Source organism: Quercus robur, chromosome 8, assembly GCF_932294415.1.
Source record: "Quercus robur chromosome 8, dhQueRobu3.1, whole genome shotgun sequence".
NCBI classification, from domain to species: domain Eukaryota; kingdom Viridiplantae; phylum Streptophyta; class Magnoliopsida; order Fagales; family Fagaceae; genus Quercus; species Quercus robur.
Genome location: NC_065541.1, coordinates 46,811,348 through 46,832,076, shown reverse-complemented (window position 1 = coordinate 46,832,076; position 20,729 = coordinate 46,811,348). Strand labels below are relative to the sequence as shown.

The 20,729-nt window shown below is 34.3% G+C and overlaps 2 protein-coding genes across 2 annotated transcripts; one reads left to right on the top strand and one right to left on the bottom strand.

Moving 5' to 3' along the window:
- The first annotated feature begins 4,551 nt into the window (after positions 1-4,551).
- LOC126696379 (MDIS1-interacting receptor like kinase 2-like) lies at positions 4,552-11,977 on the top strand. Its single transcript, XM_050393132.1, has 3 exons — positions 4,552-5,758; positions 5,959-6,081; positions 11,601-11,977. The coding sequence occupies exons 1-3, from the start codon at positions 4,552-4,554 to the stop codon at positions 11,975-11,977; spliced, it is 1,707 nt and encodes a 568-aa protein (XP_050249089.1).
- A 1,124-nt stretch (positions 11,978-13,101) lies between these two features.
- LOC126694006 (taxadiene 5-alpha hydroxylase) lies at positions 13,102-15,374 on the bottom strand. Its single transcript, XM_050390037.1, has 3 exons — positions 14,417-15,374; positions 13,929-14,116; positions 13,102-13,486 (listed from the first exon to the last, which is right to left on the bottom strand). The coding sequence occupies exons 1-3, from the start codon at positions 15,372-15,374 to the stop codon at positions 13,190-13,192; spliced, it is 1,443 nt and encodes a 480-aa protein (XP_050245994.1). The 3' UTR covers positions 13,102-13,189.
- Positions 15,375-20,729: the final 5,355 nt, after the last annotated feature.

The following is a 20,729-nucleotide window of genomic DNA, read 5'->3' as shown; positions in this document are numbered from 1 at the left end:
CTTGAGCCTGACACCGTTGAAGGAAAGGTGCAGGGAGTTGGAGGTTGAGGGGCTTTCTCTAAATATCCGCCTGCCGCAAAGCAGAGGCGCTGATGGCGGAAAATCTTTCTTCTGACATACCAAAATTCTGGCATGAACAGAACCTGCTTCGGATTTTGACTGAAAGAGGGAGAGACACCCTTCCCCCCCGGTCAAAATGGAGTACTCTCCTGAACTTATGCTTCCTGTGCCCATACCGTACTATTCTGAGTCTCATGAAGGCATGGCGTATCTGCGGCGGAGAAAATTCTTTCTTCCCAACCCCTGCCTTAGACATGTTATGCTAAGGGAGGAGAGCTCCAGATATGGAAGTTGTGATGTGGGAGAAAACTGAGGGATTTGTGCGTATATAAAGCAACTTTCTCTCCCTCCCATTTATTTGAAAAGACAAGGTGATGGCAGTCAACTCATGCGGTGTCCCAAGGAACGCTACAGACAAAAGGGTTCTGGCTCAACTTCCAACGTCAACTGCAGCCCCAAGATTAAAGAAGTCTCGTAAAGGCGCACCTCGATCATTGTGACGACAGAGATTACCGCATGGCCAGAGGTTGCAGAAATATCTCTTAATTCGTGGGCTAAGTGAATTCGCGGCCCAGGCCCGCTCTGCGTGAGGGCCCAGGGACTGCGGCCCACACTGAGAAATAGCCGTTGCCGAGGACAACCCCTGCTCGGTGCCTTATGAAATGCCTGATGAAAGGGATAATCTGAACTCGAAGAGTTTCGGACAGAACCTAGGACTTGTATGATCCTCGGACTCAAGCCTATGGGGAAACCAAGGGCATAAAAGTCTTGGACAGAACCTGGGGCTTGTATGGTCCTCGGACTCAGGCCTATGGGGAAACCAAGGACATAAAAGTCTTGGACAGAACCTGGGGTTTGTATGGTCCTCGGACTCAGGCCTATGGGGAAACCAAGGACATAAAAGTCTTGGACAGAACCTGGGACTTGTATGATCCTCGGACTCAAGTCTATGGGGAAGCCAAGTACATAAAAGAAAAAGCGTAAGTTTTAAGTAAAACCCAGGCTTTGCGAAGTTCTCGGACTCAGGCCTTTTGGGAAATCAACTGCTCGGATGGAGAAGTTTCTCGTCTCAAATACGGGAAAAAGTTAAGGCCAGTGTGTTAAGAAGATGGCGAAACGAACTAATGATCGTTAGCCTAAGGAAATTGTTCATTGGGAAGGTGACATGTCCTCGGATAACTACTTCTTACACCTTATCGAACACTTAGTCCCCATCTCGACTAATTTTAAGGTAAGTCCCGTTCCTCACTGGTCGGATTGTTATGTCGAATAATAATTTTGTTAAGGTTATTATGGCGTCTTTTTATTAGCGAGTATTTTGGCCTTAGTTGTCATTGGTTCAAATGCTATACTACTGTGCCGAGCAGAACTTGCAAATTTATTAAAACATATAAACAGAACATGCGAAATAGAATAACAATAACTTTTATTAATATAAAAATTATTACAACGTACAAAGAAGGGCTTAAGCAAGCCTATACAAAAAATGAACTGCCGAAGCAGTAATAACATCCGTAATACAGATAAGTAAACCACCAGGTGTCCTTTAAACTCGCCTTCAAAGTCTCTTTGAAATCTCTACCTCAGTACTGTTCATATCAGAAGAAGAACCTTGTATAGAAAAAGAGAAGGAGAAGGAAGAAGAATTGGAACACATGGAAGCACTTCAGCAAGCTCTTGTCGTTGAGGAGAGCAAAGGGAAAAGAAGATGGAGGACATTAGCAGGAAGGAGGAGAAGAAGAGGGAAGAGATGAAGAAAATAGAAAGGAGCAAAAGAGAGAGAAGGGGAATCAAAGGATGGCGCTAGTGAACAAAGAGAGGAAGAAGCAAGGGCATTTAGTCCCTGCCTCAATCCTAACTCTTAGCACACTGGAGCCATATTAGGTATGCTCATGAGAGAGCAGATGGAGATGACAAGGGAGGTTTTCGACTCAGTCACACCGGAAGTGGGGTGTGACGAGTCCCTGCTTCGAATTTTGGCTAAAAGAGGAAGGAGGCAAATCTTGAGTCTCCGCCACCCTTGCCCCGACCGAGCCATCTCAAGTTTTGTTAGGGCATGGCGTTTCTGGAAAAGGAAGGATTTATTCATGGCTGACTACTATGGTGGATGTATTATTGGATAAGGAATAACCAGACGGAAGAAGTGAACTATGAGAAGGGCCTAAGGGATTCAGATATGAGAGAATCACCTCTTGTCTTCTCTCTTTATATAAGGGAGTAAGACAAGGGCACGTAACACGTTCTGATCCCCAAGGAAATCTGCGAATAAATGTGCATCCGTTTCGCTCCCCCACGCTATCAGTAACCGTTAGATTTGGGAGGTCTCGTAAAAGGAAGATATTAAAGGCGTGCTACGGATAACCAAACGGTATAAGCGCATCACGCGTAAATCGAGGGAAACATCTTGTAGACCGGCGCATTCCTCGGGGAGGTGAAGAGTCGCCAACGTTGATCAAGGGCCGAATTAAATGAGCCGCAATAAAGGCTCGGTATTACCAAAACCCACCTTTCCAACCAAGACGTTGGACAGCAGGGTTTTGAGGGGCTATTGTGGGGCCCAATAGTTTATGGGCCCGGCCCGCTCGCTTATGGGGAGTCCACAGGTCCACACTGAAGGAGGCCAGGGCCCAAGCTCAAAAATAGGAAGTCCAAAGTGGCCCGAAGATACAGCCGAGGACAGCTTAGTCCTCGGCAGGCCCGAAGTCTCATGGATGAGAGTGGCCTACAAGCTAACTTAAAAGATCAGAAAATATCTTGGGGGAAGTTGTCCTTAATACCCTTCACTGATATGACACTGCACCTAACAGAGCCGGATTCTTAGGCTTTATTGATCATCTCCCACAATTTCGGGATTAGATTGATGGGACAGATATCTGTCCTGGAAATGTCGACCCTACACGTGGACGAGGGACAACGAACGTAGGCTAGTATAAAAGAAAACGTTGGGTAGCGAAGTAAAGGATCCCCATCTCACTTCCTGAAAAAACTCCAGGAATGAGAATGCCCGGGTAGTATATGTGCTCCACCGTGGAAAACCCATCGACAGGTAACCGGAGAAAAACACTAGTGCTCCTCGAACAGGATCCGAGGAGCCCAATCCCTCAATTTATAAAGTTAATGGGCTTAGATATCCGGACTAAAGTCTTTTCTAGTCTAGGTTTATCTAAGGTCCGGCCTGTACTAACGCCCCGTGACCCAACTCTAGCCTTTCAAGCCCACTCTCTACAAAATTTATTGTGAGGGATCCATCACGCGCGAGCCCAACGTCATTGTTGGGCCGCTTGAGAATCGTGTCCCTACAGTTGATATAACTAACTTATTATTGATTTTCATATAAGTCCACCATTAACATCAGTTTTTTATTTACCAATAGGGTAATAACTATTCACCACATTAACAGTTTGTAAAAAAATTATAAAAAAGTTTCTATCTCTAGCATTATTTTTTCTTATTTGAACAAAGTTTAGTTACAAACTTTGTTGTAACCTTAGGCTATAATTTAGTGTTTACTAAGTATAATTTTTTATTGAGTAACATTACAATTACAAACTACTTTATAACATTTTTACAAACTATTGATGTGGTCAACTTATTACTGGTTTTTATATAGGCCTACCATTAACATCATTTTTTAATTTACCAATAATTAATCACTACATCAGTCATTTGTAAATTTTTTTTTTTTTTTAAATTATATCTCTAGCATTATTCTTTCTTGTTTAGACAAAGTTTAACTTCAATATTAATTGTTACAAAGTAGTCACGGTAGGGTTGTTACAAAGTAGCTACAAAATTAGTTTGTATCTCAAGCTCATTAGTTGTTACAAAATTAGTTGTTAAAAAAATGGTTGTTACAAAATTAGTACCCTTCACGATACTAAAGGTCAAGCTCATGGTCCATGGCTACTTAAAGTCAAGCTTTAATTTAATTTCCCCACAATTTCAGGCTTTATTGACATAAGGTCAAGTTTTAATAGTGTGGCCTTACTGACAAAACGGTTCCCCTTTTTCCCTTTATCCATAGAATAATATCGTATTAGTATATATAGAGGAAGAGTAATCTTATCGTAGATAGTAATTGAGAGATAAAAATGTAAAATAGAGTGAAAACTGAAAAGGCAGGAAAAATGGAAAAAGTATAACAATAATTTGGAAATTAAAAAGAAGAAAAAGAGTTAAAAAAATAATAATAATAATAAGAGAGTTGAAAATATGTAGATAATATGACTCAATAGAAGTATAATAAAAATAAATTGTCTCAGTATATATATTAGTCTTGATCTCAGCCACAACTTACTCTACGGTACCATGCCTTCCCACTTGGGCAACCTTTCGAAGCTAATCTACCTTAATTTATCAGAAAATCATCTCTCTGGAAGAATTCCATCTGAATTATGCCAACTAACAAGCCTTCACATATTAGATCTTTATTCAAATTACATCACAGGTTCAATTCCTTTATCAATAGGAAACTTAAGCAACTTAATCTATATGGATCTTGGTCTGAACAAACTTTCTGGTTCCCTTCCTCAAGAACTTGGAAATCTAACCTCTCTTAGGGGACTCTTTTTGGATGGTAACATCCTCACGTGCATGATACCTATATCTATAGGAAACTTGGGCAACTTAACCAGTTTATATCTCAGTGATAACAAGCTTTCTGGATCCATTTGTAATGAAATTGGGATGCTTAAATCTCTTACTCGGCTTGCTCTGCAAGACAACAATCTCTCAGGTTCAATTCCTACTTCTATAGGAAATTTAGGCAACCTGAGTGCTCTCTTCCTCAATGACAATAAACTTTCTGGACCCATACCTCAAGAAATTGGCAAGTTGGGATCTCTTTTTCAGTTGGGCCTGTATACTAACAATCTTTCTGGTCCGATTCCTACTTCTATAGGAAACCTGACCAACTTGTATCTGCTATCCCTTGCTGAAAACAATCTTTGGGGATCTATCCCATCCTCTCTTGGGAACATGAAGAATCTCAAAACCTTGGAACTTTTTATGAATAAGTTATCAGGCAATATCCCACTAGAAATAGGAAAGCTCAAACTTCTTACCGCTTTAGAGTTGTTTACGAATGAGCTTAATGGCTCCATCTCATTCGAATTTAATAATCTTACAAACCTGAAGTATTTGGGATTGGAGGAAAACATGTTGACTGGTTATCTTCCACGAAATGTTTGTAATGGTGGGTCCCTTCAAAACTTCACAGCATTTGACAATAATTTCGTAGGTTCCATTCCAATAAGTTTGAGAAATTACACTAGCTTAGTACGAGTAAGGCTTGAGAGGAACCAGTTAAGAGGAAATTTATCAGAAGACTTTGGCATATACCCAAATTTGATGTATATCGATTTGAGTTATAACCATTTCTATGGGGAACTTTCTCAAAAGTGGGGGCAGTGCCAAAGTCTGCAAAGCTTAAAAATCTCCAATAATAGAATTTCTGGTGTAATACCTCTTGAGCTTGGAAGATCCACTGAGATACACATACTTGATCTCTCGTTCAATCATCTAGTTGGGCAGATTCCAAAGGAATTAGGAAAGTTGACATCATTGTTTCTCCTTCATTTGGGTGATAATCAACTTTCTGGTAGTATTCCATCAGAAATTGGGATGCTATCCAATCTGCAATTTCTTATTCTTTCATCCAACAATTTAACAGGATCATTTCCCAAACAAATATTGGAGTGTGAAAAATTATTGAACTTGAACTTAAGCAAAAATAAAATTAGGGGAGTGTTCCCACTGAGATTGGCAACATACAGTTTATTCAAATGCTTGATTTGAGTGAGAATTTTTTGATTGGAAAAATACCACCACAGCTTGGAGAATTGCAAAGTTTAGAAACATTGAATCTCTCCTATAATGAGCTCTTTGGTTCCATTCCAGCCACTTTTGGTGAAATGTCAAGCTTGACCAATGTTGATATATCATACAATTGCTTGGAAGGTCCTCTACCCAACAATAAGGCCTTTAGCGAGGCTCCATTTGAAGCATTAAGAAATAATAAAGGTTTGTGTGGTAATGCATCTAGTTTAAAGGCTTGTCCCTCTTCCATTACTTGGAGCAAGAATCCCAGTGAAAAAAGGCAAAATAAAGTTGTGATTATCTTTATTGTTCCTATCCTAAGCATAATGTTTCTTTCAATTATTGTATTTTGAATTCTTTACGCTGTTTTGAAGCGCCGACTAAGGAACAAGCTAAATAATACAAGAGAAGCACAAAATGGTAATATGTTTGCAATCTGGAGTTATGATGGGAAAATGGTGTATGAAAGTATCATTAAAGCAATAGAGGAATTTGACTCTAAACATTGTGTTGGAGTGGGAGGGTGTGGAAGTGTTTACAAAGCAAAGTTACAATTAGGTCAAGTTGTTGCTGTGAAAAAATTTCATTCAATACAAGATGGTGATATTACCAATGCAAAGGGTTTCAAAAATGAGATTCATGCTCTTCTAGAAATTAGGCATCAGAACGTGGTAAAGTTTTTTGGCTTTTGCTCACATCACGACAATCATTTCTAGTTTACGAGTTTTTAGAAGGGGGTAGTATGAAAGATTTATTGAGTAATAAAGAAGAGGTAGTTAGTTTTGATTGGATGAAAAGGGCAAATGTTGTTAGAGGCATGGCTGAAGCTTTATCTTATATGCATCACAATTGCTCACCTCCCATAGTTCATCGAAACATATCTAGCAAGAACATCTTGTTGGATTCAAAATATGAGGCACATATCTCTGATTTTGGCACAACTAAGTTTTTGAAGCCTGATTCATCCAATTGGACTTCATTTGCTGGAACATTTGGATACACAGCTCCAGTTAATATAATTTTTTCCTTGTTGGCATGCTTAGCCCTCTAGAAATACTTGTCTCCAATTTATTTAATGTAGTGACAATCATAATAAATAGTGGTAAAATATGCTTTTCATTTCGCAATAGGACAAAGTTTGGCTACAAACATGGTTGTAGCTAATGGTTACAACTCCCACTATAAAAATTAATATGGTTACACATTTTTTGAAAATCTAATTAATAGATTGTATGTTCTTTATGTCCTTATCATGCATGTCAAATTTTATGTCAATCGGATATTATTCACTATCAATCTTTAAACTTATTTCTTTATGCATAATTTTAGACTACAAAAATTTGAATATAAACATTTGATTGATGATATAATTATTAATTTTTTATATTCTGAAAATTTTACAACTATGGAGAATGTAAGAAGAATGTGTAATCAAGTTTGTTGCTAAACTATTTCTCAAAAAAAAAAAAAAAAAAAAGTTTGTTTCTAAACTTTATCCTTCACTATATTCAATGTTGTAGCCATTTCATTATCCAAATTTTCATTTTTGTTGAAGCTTCGTCATGAAGGTAAACATGAGTATCATGGCTCGCTCTAAATATTTATCTCTTAGGTAATAGCTAAGTGATCAATTTATGAATACTTTACAACATTTTCAATATGAAATGATAACTCAAAATAATTTTTTTATAATTACAAATTACTATGAAATTAATAATTCACGAAACAGTAGTCATAAATTTTATAATGGGGTCAAGTTGTATGTATCAATAGTTTTTAAAACAACAAAATTACTTTTATATATATATATATATATATATTAATGTACAATCTATATTGAAAGCATATCTTTAATATGAATTCTTTTAAATATATATAATAATACTTATTATCTATATATAACATAAAAGCAAAATATTTGACTTTTTATTGATTATTCCTCATTGCGCCACATGATTACATAAATTTGTGTCACATGTATATTTAAAAACACCGAACAATAGTACCTTTTTTATTTTACCCGTTAAGTTTCACTATACACTCACTATTTCACATAAGATGTATATGTTAAAACAAAAAATTGTCATTGAGAGAGAAGTATTTGTAAGATGTAAGGAAGAGAATGAGAAATATGAGAAGAAAACCCGCAAGTTTCTTATGTTTCTAAGAAAGATAAAGAGGAAGAAGTTAAGAAGAAGTTATCAAATAAATATGAATTACTATTTATATCCAAAGGATTATGACCCTTCAATAGGCACATTTTCATTCAATAGGCACGTTTTGATCAATAGACACATTTTCATTTAATAGACATATTTTCAGTCAATAGATACATTTTTATTCAATTCAATAGACACCTTTTGCGTCAATAGGCACCTTTAATATATATCTAATATGAAGGGTTATAACTTTTCAATAGGCACATTTTAGTATATCTAATATGAAAGTTATGACATTTCAATAAGCACTTTTTGGTACATTAAATTTAAAGGGTTATAACACTTCAATAAGCACCTTTTGGTATATCCAATTTAAAAGGTTATAACCTTTCAATAGGCTTATTTTGGTATATATATATATATATTACAACCTATCTTGTATATAACACAAACTAAACTAGAGATGCAATATTCTATCTCTCCTACAAAAAACTAATAAATAAAATAACATTACTTTCTTCTACTTAACTAATAAAACTTTGTGTTATTATTTCGATATCTTTTTATTTAATTTTGTGCATTTTTGCTCACTACTCCAACTAAAAAATTATAGTTTTTTTTTCCTAAAACTAATCTAGTAGTTATTCCGGTGCATCCACAGATTAGCAACTAGTATGAAATAAATTTCATTCAATCAACTCTATATATTGCAAGACAAAAATATTTATCTCACTAGTTATGAATAATTTTCCTTTAATTAATTGTAATCACAATTAATATTCTTTGAATATTTTAAATTAATTATTTTTAGTTAAATAAATTATAGATTACATATTATAATAATATTTTCAGAAAATACAAAATGTATACACATCAAATAATTTCAAATAAATTAAACAATAAGTGTGTCTTTTAAATGTCTTCACTTATACAACGCAAAATAAGATAAATGTAATATTAACAATACTAAATAAAACTTTTTATCTACCGGTGGATGACAACTTTAGAACATGTTTCAACTTGTTTAATGGAAAAAGATAAAAGAATTAATGCATACATACCCCTAAGGCTTCATTTGGGAGGAGGGAATAGAATGAAATAGAAAGGAATTAAAAGAACCATTTTAGAATATTCTTACTTTCTCTTGTTTGGGAGTTTTAATGGAGGGAATGGAAAGTCTATTCTTTTATTTGGGAGTTTAAGTATGAGGGAATGGAATGGGTGGGAGGGAATACTCATTCCTCTTTATTCCCTTAAAACCTCAAATTTTCATTCCCCCGAAATTAGAAGGAATGCGAGGGAATGAAATTAGATTTAATGATTTTTTTACTAAAACTCTCAAAATACCCTTGTATATTTAACTCTTTATTTTAAAATAAGGGTCTAATAGTAATATTGTTATAAAATGATTCCATTTAATTCCCTCTATGTTGCTCCCAAATAAGATTATTTACATTCTATTTATTTTCATTCCTTTATTTTAAAACATCCAATCAAGGTTACTTAATTCCATTCCATTCCATTCTTTTCCATTCATTTCCCTTGCTTAAATACATTTCATTCTATTCCATTTTTTTTCATTCCCTTATGATCATTCCATTCCCTTCTCTTATGAACTCCCAAACAAAGCCTAAGTCTTTAAATACACAAAAAATTTATTGGTGTCTTGGTCTGATAATAGAGCTATTATTAAGAGTAAACGCTAAAAGTTAAAACTCCTGTTTATAACCTCAGTTTGCAACTATAAAAGTTAAGCCCTTTTGTAGTTGTACTCTGGTTAAATAATATATTATAAACCTAGTTTAAAATACTAATATCACTATTTTCGTGTGTGTTCTAATAAATATTACTGTTTACTCACCAAAAAAAAAAATCTTTAAATACAAAAAAAAAAAGGACAAAAATGCATCGTTGTTCTAAACTTTAGTTTAGGAGTGATTTTGGTCATTGAGATTTTAAACTAATCTCTTTTAGTCCTTTAGATGGCATGGCTAACTTAAAATTGACATGTCATCACTCCAATAGACAAATTAAGAACTTCTAACAATCACTTATGGAAACTAAAAAAGATTGCTTATAAGTTTGTTACAGACTAAAACAGTAATTTAAAGTTTATATGGAATTAAAAGTGATCAATTTAAGTTTGGAGAACTAAATAGGCTAAGGGTTAATGACTAACAATGTATCTTGAAAAACAAAAGTTCATTTTTGTAAACTCACATCACCCAGCTTTGTGACACTAAACTCTTTGAATGTCTTCAACTATTGTAAAACAACTCCGCCCACGCCGGGGACATATTCAACAAAACAAATTGTATAACTTGGCGTTGAGATTGGCATTGGTCCTCCGATGGACTGTGTTGAACCTCATCATAATCCAAACTCTATTCCCCCAAAACCCAGGCATATTAAACAAAATGAATTGAATAATGTTTCCCATGCCCATTTAGCAAACAGATCAAGCTTCTGTATTTTTTGGCTTTACTATATCCGGATTTGGAGGGAAGAGAGAGAGCATTGGAGGTTTTTTTTTTTTTTTTTTTTTTTTTTAGTTTAGAGTATTTTAGACTTTGCATAATATAAAATTTTAGGAATCAGACGATTCCATTAGAATTAATAGAGAGAGTAACAAAATTGGGGTTGCTCATTTCTGAAACATAGAGAGAAAAATTGGGTAGTTCCAAACATAAATGGGGGAAATGTGAACTAGTCAAAACATAAAAGGGGAATATTGCTTTTCCCCTATATTTTTTGAAAGTTATGCTTTAACATTTCATTTAACATGTACCATAAATGAATTTTTATCCATTTGAGAAAAAAAAAGAAAAAAGATGAAGGGCTTAATAAGTGATATATATATATATATATATATAATATTATTAAAATATAAAAAAGAGATAAAAGGGAGGAATTTGAAAAGCCCCCTGCTTTAACCCCATGCACTGAAAGTAATTGTATATAAATATAAAGTAAAAAGGGTTTGTTAGCCCGAAAGGAAAAATAAAAATAAAAATGAGGGATAATTATAAGCATTCACATAAATTATATGAATATATGCATCCTAACTTTCAAAATTTTACAATCAACACTGTTTCATTGAAAGTAATTGTGTATAAAAATAAAGTAAAAAGGGTGAGTTAACCCAAAAGAAAAAATAAAAATAAGGGTTAATTATAAGCATATGCATAAATTATATGAATATATGCATCCGAAATTTTAAAATTTTACAATCAACATTGTTTTGACATTAAAATGTATTTTTCACCACACTGTCTTAATTAAAACTCTATTGGGTAATATCCAATCCAAACTTTGATTGCATTAGAAATGTGCACCCTGTACAATGAGACCATTAGTTTACACCACTAATTTGGATGGTTGGCGAATATCACAAATTATATTCCTGAATCAAGGTGTTGGTTGAAATGTTATGATTTTTATGGTACACATTATAAATACTGTTTTAATTTAGGGTGAAAAAAATAAGTTTACATGGGAAGGAACACTAAACTACACTTTAGGTTTACACAGTACCATACCAAGTTAGATTCTTATATTTTGCAGAGCTTGCATATACAATGGAAGTGAATGAAAAATGTGATGTTTATAGATTAGGAGTGTTAACATTGGAAGTGATCATGGGAAATCATCCAGGAGACCTCATTTCATTTCTCTCATCATCATTTTCATCATCAGCAACAACTTCAACCACCCATGATATACAATTGAAGGACATTTTAGATCAATGCCTCAAATCTCCTAGAAATCAAGTCGCATTCAAAGTGGTCTTGATTGCAAAGCTTGCATTGGCATGCTTGGCAACCAATCCAAAATCTAGGCCAACCATGCAAGAGGTTTCCAAGAAGCTATCTATTGAAAAAGCACCTACACTGGAGGTGGTCGACATGCTTACCTTCAGTTTACGATTGAACAATGCTTGATGTAGAAATTATGTGCATCTTTTCTCCCTTTTTTTTTTTTTTTTTTTTTTTTTTTTAAGTAATCTATTTAGGTTAATAGTGCGTTGGAAAATTTGGTGTAAATGTTTCTAATGTAATTGCAATATTTTCCTGTATTCATTTTATTTAAGTTTAAAGAGCTGAAAGAAGAGGTTCAAAGCGCTATGTTGAGGAACTTGATCAAGCAACTTTTAAGGGAACATGTGAGAAGACAAGCGAGATTATCGTGATTTGAAATTCAGTTATCAAGTTTTCCATAACATTGGTTGAGCGAGATTTACCATGACTACGCATATCAATTTTTCCAGTTTATATTAGTAGCCAACCGACTCATGATTGTACTCAATATAAGAACGACAATAAAACCTATATTTAGTTAGCAAATTTTTAGAATGCCAAAACCGGAGATAGAATTCCTTCTAGCCTCCATAGTCTCCATAGCGGTTTCTCTTCATAGTTTCCAAAACGGAAGTTGAGACACTAATCACCAATGTGATCTCTTCAACACTTCAAGGTCACTTGAAAGCTTGATCAAGGTCTCTGTTGTTTTTCTAATCCAAAAGCCATATTATTCTATTAGAAATAGGATGGAAGTAAGGTGGCAACTTTTTTCTTTATATAAAGTCGTGGTGTGTGTGGTGTAATGTGAGAACACTACAAAACCTCAAGAGAGTCCAATGCAGCAAGTCAGAGAGCGTTGCCACAGAGAGAGAGAGAGAGAAAGAGAGAGAGAGTCTCAAATATAACTACATCAGATTCCATTTTTTGCGATGACATTGTTTTAATTTTCCTGTATTTTTCCAATTTATTATGACGTTGCGATATCTATTTTATTATAGGTATTGATCAATCTTGTCCCATGTTTTTTATCTAGGTAAATTTGGCACGTTGGTCTGAATTTTTTTTCTTGGTGCTTATGTAATTTTTTTTTTATTTCACTATTACTTAAGAGCCATTTAATTCAATTCACACGATGGGACGACTGAAAACGAAAAAATTCAATAGTAGACGTATTAGATTATAGACTTGGCCTTACTGCTTGATGAATTGATTAGAAGTAGCCCAACCTAAATTTTATGAAGACTTGATCTTCCAATAACCATGATTGTTAATATAAACTGAAGTAATTTACTGGTGTGCGCTAAATCGAACTGCATAATTACACTATATGAATCCCCAGTATCCTTGGTTGCTTTATAGCAACTTAGGAGAAATCTTTATGGGCATTCCATGCGAAGGAAATGGAAGGGGGTCCATGGTGATTGTCTCGTCTGGATATAGTAAGGACCAATCATAATGGGTTACAATAAAATTAACAAAGATGAGGATATTCAATTTGGCTAGTTGGTACCCTGCACACACTCTTGGGCCTCCTCCGAAGGGAACAAATACATATGGTGGTATGGGCTCCTCAAATCTACTTGGATTGAAACTCAGTGGGTCTTGAAAATAATCATCATCATAATGAGTTCCATATGTTGTCCACAGTACCTGCAGAGAACCACAACCAAATGTCAAAAACATTTTAGGGAGAATTTCAAAATTTTATGTGGTTAATTTTGTCTTATTTTCATTATGTCTCAAGTTTTCATAGATTCACCGATTTGTCCATATCACATTGAAACTTGAATAGATTAGATTGAACCAACATATATACACTTCCCACTTAAAAGCTCATAGCTCATATTACATCCACTATTTTACACAATATCCACAATTGATGTGCTAATATATACACATTTTAAAAAGTAAAAAAAAAATGTCCATACTGAAAACTAATGTTAAAAGTGGATGTAAAAATATCATTGCCCTGTAATAATGGTTGTCAGTATCAATCTAGGTGCTTAGTACTTCAAAATCATGGTGTTGGATTGCTATCAAACTTCAATTGGTCTATCATATGTAATAAAGAAAGAAGAAATCCAGCATGCACCTTCCATCCTTTGGGAATGGTGAATCCTTCGTATTCAATGTCAGCAATTGCTTTCCTGAATGAACCAAAGATAGGAGGGAACAGCCGCATGCTCTCACGAGCAACTTGCCAAGTATACTTCATCTTCTTCATATCCTCCAATGTTAGATTCTCACCCGGTATTTTGTTGCTCATTATATCAACATGTTCTGGCAAGAAATGAGATACTCTAATGTGAGTAGGAACTCAGATAGAAGTTACTTCAAATATAATAAGTTAGTTAAAGTTCAAATCTTGGCTAGAAACTCGTATAATGGCTAATAAAAAAAGGAAAATTTATGAAGTAATCTCCCAATATAGTGACAAACGTAGTACCCCTCCTCTTACGTGAATAATGAGACCTACTATTATATAATGAAAGAGTATTATTTTTGTACTCCTGAAACACTGAATAATTACTCTTTAAAAAATCACTTTGAACCATATAAAAGCTTCAAAAATAATAGTACCTTGAAGGAGGAGGGCATAGCAGTTAGGGTGCAGAGCCAACATTTTGAATGTCATGGCAATGGCATAAGAAGTTGTGTCATGAGCTGCAAAAACTAGCAAGACCATGTTATCGACAACCTCTTCTTCACTAATCTCCCCTTTAATCATCCCAGACACCAATCTTGACATCAACAACCCATCCTCGTCTCCTCCTTCCAACCTTCCTTCCATCTCCTTCTTCTTCTCTCTCACTGCACTTATCAACATCTTTTCTATCTCTAGCCTTGCCTTTCTTGCTCTAGAAAACTTAGAGCCAGGAAACCTAATTGGTGGAGCAAAAACCCCTTCCAAAACCCTCTCAAAAGTTGCAAGCATTCCTGGCTCTACCTTAATCCCCAACAAGCACTCAAACACTATGGAAAATGTCAAAACCTTTGTGGAACGGTAAAGGCTAACCTTCTCTTGGCCATGCCATTTTGTTTTTAGGTGCAATTGAACAGAGTTGCAAACTTTAGGCACTAAAGCCTCAAGCCCTGCATAGCCAAGACTTGTGCCTATGAGCCCACGAAGGCACCGGTGCCTCTCGCCTTGTTTTTCCATGATGGAGTCCTTGCCCATGAGCTGAACCGACGAAGAAGGCCACGAGCTTATCACCAACTTGAACTCATTAGACAAGAAGAACCTATTAGCATCAGCTCCATTCACCACTACTGTCGGTGACCCCATTAGCCTTGTTTTGAATATTTTCCCATACTTCGTAATCCGAGGTTGAACAAACTCCTCGAAAAGTTGGTTCTTACGTTGAGCTTTGTAGAACTCCATTGTTTCACCTATCCAAGGAAGTCCCATCTGCCCAGGTGGTAGCTTCTTGGATTTTTTATAGTTTTTTTTGTGTTTCAAGAAAGTGAAAGTGATAGAGACTATTGCAACTAAGAGAGAGAATATACAAGAAACAACATAGCCAAGTTGTGCAGCCATTGTTATTGGTGTGAGGAACATTGACACAACTTTGAAATTTATAGTAGCTCCAGCATGTTCTCAGGTGAGCATGGATAAATAATTAGAAGAATTGTGCTCATAGGAAGAAAATTTGTAAGTCAAACCGAGTTGATTATCACAAAAGTCAACCAATCATGAAGTCATAACCGTCCAGCAAATTAATTTAATCTACAAATTAACGGTTGTGATGTTTTGATTAAGTTGACTATCAGTGAAGAATATCCCCAGTAGAGCATCGTAACAGTGCAAATGGACCTCGCATGTGCACTTCATAAGCACCTGAAAGGACACGTCACCATCATAGTGTGTCTGAAAAATTCATCTGAAAGATTATACAATCTCTTCCTCTTTCTGAAACCTTGTTGTTGACAATATAATAAATCAAGGATCCCTAAATATCTGGTAAAGTCTAATTCTTGAAAATGTTTATTTCTTCATTCAGAAGTCAAAACGCAGAAAAATGGAATCTTTTACCGTACCCCATTATTGCTGATTACAACATTGCTTAGATAAGCAGGGATAATCCACCTTGGAACTCAGCTGCACTCTTGCTTTTTCAGTTTTGATTTTCTGCACCTCCTGAATTTTGAGGTTTTGTCACTGATAAGAATGTAGGTAATTGACAAATCACTTTTCAAATGCTAGCTAGTGAAGGGTGGCTCTAAGCAATAAATGGGGAGCGCCTTGAGTATCACACACCCATGTGTTAGGAGCTAGATTTTTTGGATCTATATATGTGGATTGCCATCTAAAAGATAAGGCTCATAAAACTAAGTCTCATGACTAATGGATTCATGGGTATCATGCAATCTCAGTCAAACAAGCAGCATGAAGCTAGAGGATGAATAACAACTAGCTAGGAAGTAGTATTCATTTCCACTGTCAAATGTAGTTGTATATACGAGTAAATAGATTTCACATATACTTGCATATATTCGGTATATATTATCTACGCAATCAGATGTTTTGACTTTTGATGTATCTATACAAGTGGGGATATGCATGCAATGAAGATTACATGTTTGCTGTTTTTGTAATTTTTATATACATGCATTTGCATGTAGGTGTATGCAGGGGGGGAGTGGGGGCTGGGAAGTGCCCCCGAACTTCCAAATATTTCTCTAATAATAGTATAATATTACTATATTATATGAAAATGTCTTATTAGCCCCCTACACCACAAAAGGACAAATTACTTTTCTCTTCTTTTTTGCCCCCTACACCATAAAAGGACAAATAACTTTTCTCTCTTTTTTTTTTTCATTTTTTTTAATTCTACGGCTGCTTCTCCTATAGCATCATTGGTGGTGCCAAAAATTTCACAATATGACACTACAAAAAATTGTTTTATCTATTTTACCATTTTATTTTACAAAACACTTAACATTAGCGATTTTATTTTAACATTCAACACAATAAAATAATATAAATAATATAATAAAATAAAATATTTACTATAATAAATGACAACCACCACCACCACCATAATAAAATAATATAACTTCTAATTAAATATTGTTTTTTTTTTTTTTTTTTTGCCATCTTAGCTACGGTGCACAAACATCTTTGGCTATACACTGTAATTCAACAACCAAATTTTTTAGCTTTTCCTCCACCATTGCAAGTGGCTTTTTAGTATTGATAGTGTTAAAAATAGCAATATGGCTTTTTGACACCATCAATGCTAATGCTCTCACATAAATAGACCTACACTCCAACAACTAGTATATTAAAATAACGGTAGAAATGAAAAAGGATGTTTTGTATCCATTGTTTTACATGTTAGCGATCTCAACATTGATCTTACAAGTTGCAGCAGCTACTGTTGAAAGAATATTTTCAACAATAAACATAATTAAAAATTGATTACACAATCAAATGGGAGATCAATGGATAAATAATTGCTTAGTCACATATATTGATAAAAATATATTTAAGACTATTGAGTGCAAAAAAATCATACAGCGGTTTCAAAATAAGAAAAATCATCGATAGCAATTGAGTAAATTAAAATAGGTGTGAAAAAATAAATTAAAGTTTACATTTTATGTTAGATTTTGTATGAGAATTTCATTAGCATATAGTTGGTTATTTACTTTGTTATTAATATTGATTAATTTTTTTCAGATTAATTTTTTTTACTTTCAATTTTGTCTTTTATCTTGTCCCCTAACCCAAATTTCTGGTTTCACCACTGGGTGTATGAATATGTACTTAGTGAGGCATAACGGAAAGCATGATCAGATGGGTACCAGGATGCTAGCAAGTTCATTGATACCAATTAATGCATAATGGAAAGCGTGACAAGACAAGATATCATTCTAGCAAAGACACAAGCCCTTAAATCTATAAAAGAGCTTTCTTGAAGCCACAAGATAGAACTTTGAAATACACTAAAAAAGAGAAAAACCTCTTTAAAAATATTATTGATACTTTGAACTCTAAATTTTTGTTTTGCATATTGCATGCCTATTTAGAAGCTCTAAAAAACTAATTTCTTAAGTAAAAATATTCCTAAACATATTATAATTAATACAATACCATAATAAGACTATTTTGACTAACAACCCCTTAAAAAATAAAAACACCTAAATCAAGAATATAAAATCCTATCTTCTAAAACTATGAAAATTACATATGAAAAAAAAAAACCAAAATAAAACAGAACAAAAGATAAAAACTACCCTCATATTTTATCAAATCATTCAATGCCCTCTCAACCCTCTAGTGTTCTTGCCCCCACCTGTCCTACCCTCACCGTCACTGCATCAAGTTTTCCTAACCCTTTTGCTACCAATATTGTCCATCCTATGCAAACCCACTCCCAGAGTGGTATTTTCAAACCTAAACAATGTTTTAAAGTTTCAATAGACTATAATGTTATACAACTCCCATATTTGGGTGATTCCAGCAAGTATCCTAATGGCTATGAAGAATTTAGTGCCTTGTAACATCAACAGACCTGGACTTTAGATCCAACTGCAGTTGGTAAAAATGTTGTGGACTAGAAGTGGATCTACAAATTGAAACGTCATAGTGATAGCTCTATTGCCACTTGTAATTAAGACCAGATTAGTGGCTAAAGGTTTCTTTTAACAACAGGGTTTGGATTAATATGAAGAGACATTTCAGTCTCTTTGTCAAGCCCACCACTGTTTTAGGCTGTTAGCCCCATTCTCTCTTGATTCAACTAGAACTCTTAAACAGCTTCTTTTTTTTCTTTTCTTTTTTAGAGAAGAAAGTCTCTTAAACAGTTAAACGTTTGCATTGCTTTTTTCATGAAATCCAAAAGGAGGAAATGTATATGTCAAAAGCCTCTTGGCTACATTCATCCGCAACACCCTCATAAATAAAAATAAAAGTCAAAGTTAAAACAGTTTAGTTTTCTAAAATAGACGTAATTAAGTTACGATTTTATAATTGGAATGGTTATTTTTTGAAATTTTCTTTTCTTATATACCTACATGCTACATAGTATCTGCATGATAATTAAACAAAAATAGGTAAAAGGCATCTAATATTTTCTTATCTTATCACATATTTATTAATTTTGATAGACACTTTTCTATACATCTATTGATTTATAAAATCCTTCACTTGTGTTTATAATTGTTCTATACGATAATACTAATATATCTAACAAAATATAAAATGTACGGCCATAATAGGATCAAGTCAAGCCTGCCTGGCAGGACCACGGATTTAGCATAGTAAGAAGCAAAGAATGAACAAATCATTGGTCGGTCTAGTTCCTCACTAGTGTTACTATATAATAACATTTGTCGGTTGGATTAGTCACATGCATGTATGCAATTTTTCAAATGAATTAGCCATGATTGTACTCATTAATTGGTGGAATTTTGATTTAGTCGGTATATATCCAATGTGAGACTTTGAATACACTCTCCCAATTAATGTCCTCACAGTCCAAATTCTTGAGTTTATACTTTATAGTTAAGATATACACCGCAATTTCTCTAATTAAATCATATAATATTATTTGCTTAACTGTAGTACCACTTATTACGAGATGGATTGTTACAATCTGCATAAAATTAGCTAGCTAGGCACATTTTCAAATTAAATAAACCATAGTATGTTTAGATTTTTCTGCATATATTTTACATTGATTCTTTACCACTTGTACACATCGTATATATATATATATATATATATATATATATGTTTACTACATATGGCTCTCACTTAATTATGCCTTGGCAGGTAGGTTAGGTGCTTTTTTTTTCTGAAAGGGCACATGGTGTTTTTCAGCCATGTATAATAATTGAAAAAGGAAATTAATTGTTTGTTAGATATTAACTGAGTAAAAGTTAAATCACAGCCTTTGTATTCCAATTTCTCTTCCACTTCCATTCATTGCGACAGATATGAGAAATAAAAAGTGGAAAAAAAAAAATTCAAAGCATGCTAGTAATTTGGGAGTTTGTAAGAACAATCAAATTAATTTAACTTGATTATGATTTAGACCCCAACTTTTAAATAATAGCTTAGCCAATTTTAAATTAAAATGGTTAACCACTTAACATAAGCATGAATGATAATATAAACATCAATAAGCATATAAAATGAACAATCCATAGAAAATCATAATAAAACCATAACACAAAGATATGTTATCAAAAAGGAAAACCTTATCAGGCATAAAAGTCTCTCCGCAGTCTCACTACCAAAAATGATGCACGATAATAGATAGTTGTAGTACAATTTACTCACAGAACCCTCTAAACAATATAGTAAAGATGTACTCAAATCCTCTATGTTCCTACATGCAACTGACTCACAAGTCCTTTTTCTACGTACTCTAGCATTTGAATCCACAATTGTTCTCCAATTGCAACTTCAAGCCATTATGACTAATTATGGGCTGCTCCGATGTGGTTCCCAGTGATCACCAATTAACTCACACAACTTTGAAGTAATTTAGAAAATGATGGTCCTCTCATAGTATATGGCTTTGTAGAGAGGGAGAAGCTCGAAAGATAGAGGTTTATGATCTAGAGTTTATCTTGATCCCCTAACACTTCAATTGGGGAATTTTTGAGTGTCAAATTTCGTGGGAAATGAGGCTTAATTAGATGTGCGAAGGGCAGGCACGGCAGATAAACTCGATCGTAACAAATTTCTCTCACGTGAACCTGGCATTTTTTCTTGACAAAGTGTTTGCAAAGTTTCAGGTGAATCCAATAGTCTAGCTGTTTTTCAAAATCTGATTTTACCAGACACTTTTGCTTGACCCTCAAAGCTCCACTGAGAATCTTAAGAATGCACTTTCTAACTTCTACTTGAACCCAATACATAATATACCTCATGTTA

What these genes read in the sequence shown, in the direction of transcription:
- LOC126696379 (XM_050393132.1), top strand. Translation starts at nt 4,552, where the DNA reads ATGGATCTTGGTCTGAACAAACTTTCTGGTTCCCTTCCTCAAGAACTT. An exon ending in TCCCAAACAAATATTGGAGT is followed by an intron (nt 5,759 to 5,958) that starts GTGAAAAATTAT and finishes GTTCCATTCCAG; the next exon opens with CCACTTTTGGTGAAATGTCA. An exon ending in AGCATTAAGAAATAATAAAG is followed by an intron (nt 6,082 to 11,600) that starts GTTTGTGTGGTA and finishes TATATTTTGCAG; the next exon opens with AGCTTGCATATACAATGGAA.
- LOC126694006 (XM_050390037.1), bottom strand. Translation starts at nt 15,374, where the DNA reads ATGGCTGCACAACTTGGCTATGTTGTTTCTTGTATATTCTCTCTCTTA. An exon ending in CTATGCCCTCCTCCTTCAAG is followed by an intron (nt 14,117 to 14,416) that starts GTACTATTATTT and finishes ATTTCTTGCCAG; the next exon opens with AACATGTTGATATAATGAGC. An exon ending in CCATTCCCAAAGGATGGAAG is followed by an intron (nt 13,487 to 13,928) that starts GTGCATGCTGGA and finishes GGTTCTCTGCAG; the next exon opens with GTACTGTGGACAACATATGG.